Source organism: Pyrus communis, chromosome 14, assembly GCF_963583255.1.
Source record: "Pyrus communis chromosome 14, drPyrComm1.1, whole genome shotgun sequence".
Taxonomy (NCBI): Eukaryota; Viridiplantae; Streptophyta; class Magnoliopsida; order Rosales; family Rosaceae; genus Pyrus; species Pyrus communis.
Genome location: NC_084816.1, coordinates 924,682 through 928,650, shown reverse-complemented (window position 1 = coordinate 928,650; position 3,969 = coordinate 924,682). Strand labels below are relative to the sequence as shown.

The window sequence follows — 3,969 nt, the reverse complement described above, 5'->3', positions numbered from 1 at the left end:
ACTGAATAACTGACAAACCAAATTCTTAATTTGCTAACTTTTCCAACAAGGTAAGCACATTTAAGTTAAAGTTGTCAAAGGTCAGGCTGATCTAGCACGACACAAGCACGACCTATTTAAATAAGTTGCAGCATGGTTCCACCATTAACGTTGGATATACTTGGAAACCCTCCTCAAATGGACTAAAATGACTACAGTATGAAAAAAAATACTTAGTAAGCTATATATAATTAGTGAGGAAAGAAAAATAGACCAAAATGACAAGGTACCTAAACCTCATGCTAACACAGTACCCTTATTTAGGGCAATTGGTAACCTATTAGTAGACTGATTGATTAGTTGACTCTTTTGCAATCAGCCCTAATCTCTCCAGTGCTTCCTGTCAAGGGTCTTATATTCCCCAATTTGATCATGGACTGAGCAAAAGTATCAAAGAAATCGCTTTGGTTATTAGCAAAGCGGTTCACAATGGAAACAGTGTCTATGCTACTTGTTGAGAACAACTCCTGATCGGTCTGGAGGAGCCCGCGGTTGTTTTGGAGATTTTTGTAGTAGTAGTTGTCGAAGGCATCAGGAGTTGCTTGGTCAAGGTTGACCAAGGTACTTGGTTTGCCACCTTGACTACATGTTTGGTGTAGGGTTTTCATGTACTCGACATCAATGGTCGGATCCGGTTTGCTGGTGCCACTGAAATTGTAGAGGCGATCGACGAAAAATCCACATTTCGCCCTGCCAAATGTATGAGCACCTAAGAAAGCAAACAACCACATTTATATCTTTGAAAATAATTAACCTATTATTGACATGATGAAAACTGGGAGAGACGCTAGTAGAACTTTGGGCATCAGGCGCTCTTTTTTCTCGGAAGAGGATCTTCTTCGGATCCTCTTTGTGGGGATCATAGAGATCATCACATCCTAACCGTTCATCGTACAGTTGCATCTTCTCCAAATTCAAATAATTTCTGACCACATAATATACGATGAATGAATAAGATGTGAGGATCTCTAAAATCTCCACCATTTGAATCCAGATAGGATCCAAATCCCTTATTCTCGGCACAGTTGCATCTGGTGCCCTGCTCAATATGACCCACAGTTTGTTAATTAAGGGTGCCAACTTCCAAGTAAACAAGTTGGCACTTCCCAAATCAGCCCAAAAAGAGGAAAATGGTACTCAAGATATTTTTTTTTATGAGTATTACCACTATTTGAGGGTGATGAGTAAAAATGCACCCCTCTTGTTAATCCACTAACACCACAATACATTTTTTGATATGTCCGGTGTCACATCCCAGTTCGCATAGTAAGATATTGTCCGCTTTGGACCACGCTCTCACGGATTTGTTTTTGGGCTCCCACCCAAAACGCGTCTCGCTATAGGGATGTGGGCATGTACATATAAGGCACATCACCTCCTCTCTCCCGGGCGATGTGGGATCTTACAATCCACCCCCTTTAGGGGCCCGATGCCCTCGTCGGCACACTTCCGGCTGGGGAGTGGCTCTGATACCAAATTTTCACATCACAGTCCACATAGTAAGATATTGTCCACTTTAGGTCACGCGCCTCATGGATTTGTTCTTGGGCTTCCACCCAAAACGCATCTCGCTATAGGGAGGTAGGCATGTACATATAAGGCACATCACCTCCTCTCTTCCAGGCGATGTGGGATCGTACATCCGGAATACGGGTCAATACACCATACACTAGAAGAAAAAAATTTCCTCCTCTTATATAATAACATATATATAATGTATTGTCTTGTATCCCGAGCACACTGTACAATATTTACTTACTATCTCTCTAATAAATACGGAACTCACTTATATGTACATGTGATCAGCAATAAGGGTAGTAAATAATATGGTCTAAATAGCAGCATAAGCTTGACATAGTACTTAAGCATATACGAAATTGCTAGGTTATTCATTTGCTGTTTTGATATTGTATTGTCCAACAAAAATTGTAATAATGTCATTCTGGTCAAATGTATGTACCTGATAACGCAACCAGATCAGTGGAATCTAATCCTTTGTTGCGGAATTTTTCAGTAATTAGCTTAAGGTTATCCTGAGGGGTTGTAATGTCATGATCGGCACCAGTTCGGTTTGCTGTCCTACTGTCTCTCCTTCCCAATTGAACTTCCCACGTTGGTCTTCCATTCTATAACTATGTTTAATAAAAGCAGTACAATAGTGTTATTTGAACCATTTTTACTAGCCAATACATTAGATCTCTTCTATGACATACACACACACACACATACATATACATATACATATACATATACATATACATATACATATATATATATATATATATATATATATAAATGGCGGAGTGGTGGCATCATTTTTTAATAAAGACTTAAAAAATAAACGGTTCAAATTGTTGAAGTACATTATGAAGTTGGCCCACAAAAACTTGTGTCAAAAGTTGTGTAAAAAAAGTAGTGTCACGGATCTGTCCCCGTATATTTGTGTATATATACCTGAAATCACTTATATTAAAGAGGTGGTTAGTAAAGTGATCGAATAGCAGCAATTAGAATATGCTCCAATTGTTTTCTTGGACTTGGCTCATTAGTGTTAACTACATTGATAAAGTATGAAGATCGTCCATCACGGTGGAACAGAGAAGGAGATGAAGCTTTGGAAAAATGAAAACTTGAATTGATATCTTCTAAGTTGAACTAATTTATACAAGCCTACAAAGTAACTAACTCTAACCTTCTAACAAACTCTTCCTAAACTAATATCCACCATTCAATTATAAACTAATCTCCACCATTCAATTATAAATCAATTTTCATCATACATTTGTTATAATTAGATAGATTAACTTGATCGACGACCGTTCGTAGAATCGTATTGATTTTTAATTTCTATTCGTATTCATTTCCAATCTCTTAAGACTTGTTCCTCCTCATGCACTTCAAATCTTATAAATAACATACTGAGAATTAATTTATTAAATTAAAAATAATAATTAGGATAATAAGATGCAAGGGTTAAAGGTCTTATAAATATATGTAGGTTATCAGAGCTTTATCTAAAGGATTTTTATTTTTGGTTTTGTTTTAATTTGATGTTTAACTGATATAATTTATTTACACATAATATTTTGAGGATTATGAGAGTTTCAATTTACATAATTAATATTTTAATTTTTACATTTAGTCTGTAGGGGTTACGTACTAACTTCCTTTTTTTTTTCTTTTTTTTTTTTTTTTTTTGAACGAAGGTTACTAACTTACTAAAATACTTTATGCGAGGAGAGGTTACTAGAATTCTTGGTTGATTAAGAAGACACTCCTTCGCAACGGACTTTGAACTTGTTTATGGAGTCGTATGTTCAAGTCTTGTAAGTTGTCAGTGTACGTACTTGCACATAGGGAGGCTGCAACGGCTTTAGGACAACGTCTTTGATGTGCATATCACACAAGGTTTGCTCTATTAGATTAGGACCAGGGAAGCAGGTAAGGGTAGAGAGTTTGAAGTATATGACTCGATAAGTCGTGGTCCTTTTCTTTTTTTTTTTCCTTTTTTTTGTAAACAAACGATAGTATCTATACTAAGGGGAGTGAGAGAATAGGCTAAGCCTCACGCCGTAATATGTGGTTCAACTTTGCCATTGACGAGAATGGAACCTAAGATCTCTCACTTACAAGTGAAAAGGAATATCACTAAACCGTATTACTAAGTGGCATGACCAAGGTTCTAAAAAATGTTAGGCACTAGTCGGATGCCAGGCTGGCGTCGAACGCCTAGTTGGCTAGGCGGATTTAGGTAAATTTGTTATATATATTTTAGGGAAGTGTTATTGGCACTCCAAAAATCTCATTCTACTCTCCTCGCAAGTGTATTTTTCTTTCAAAATATAGAAAGTTAGGAGTGTAGAACGAGAATTTTGGAGTGCTAAGAACAATTCCCATATTTTATGAATTAATTAAATTTACTATATCAAA

General features: G+C 36.7%; 1 protein-coding gene across 1 annotated transcript; it reads right to left on the bottom strand.

Moving 5' to 3' along the window:
* Positions 1–335: 335 nt before the first annotated feature.
* Positions 336–3,437, bottom strand: LOC137715571 (peroxidase 15-like). The gene is made up of 3 exons (XM_068454915.1): positions 3,387–3,437; positions 2,000–2,165; positions 336–748 (listed from the first exon to the last, which is right to left on the bottom strand). Exons 1-3 carry the CDS (start codon positions 3,435–3,437, stop codon positions 336–338), a joined length of 630 nt encoding a protein of 209 aa, XP_068311016.1.
* Positions 3,438–3,969: the final 532 nt, after the last annotated feature.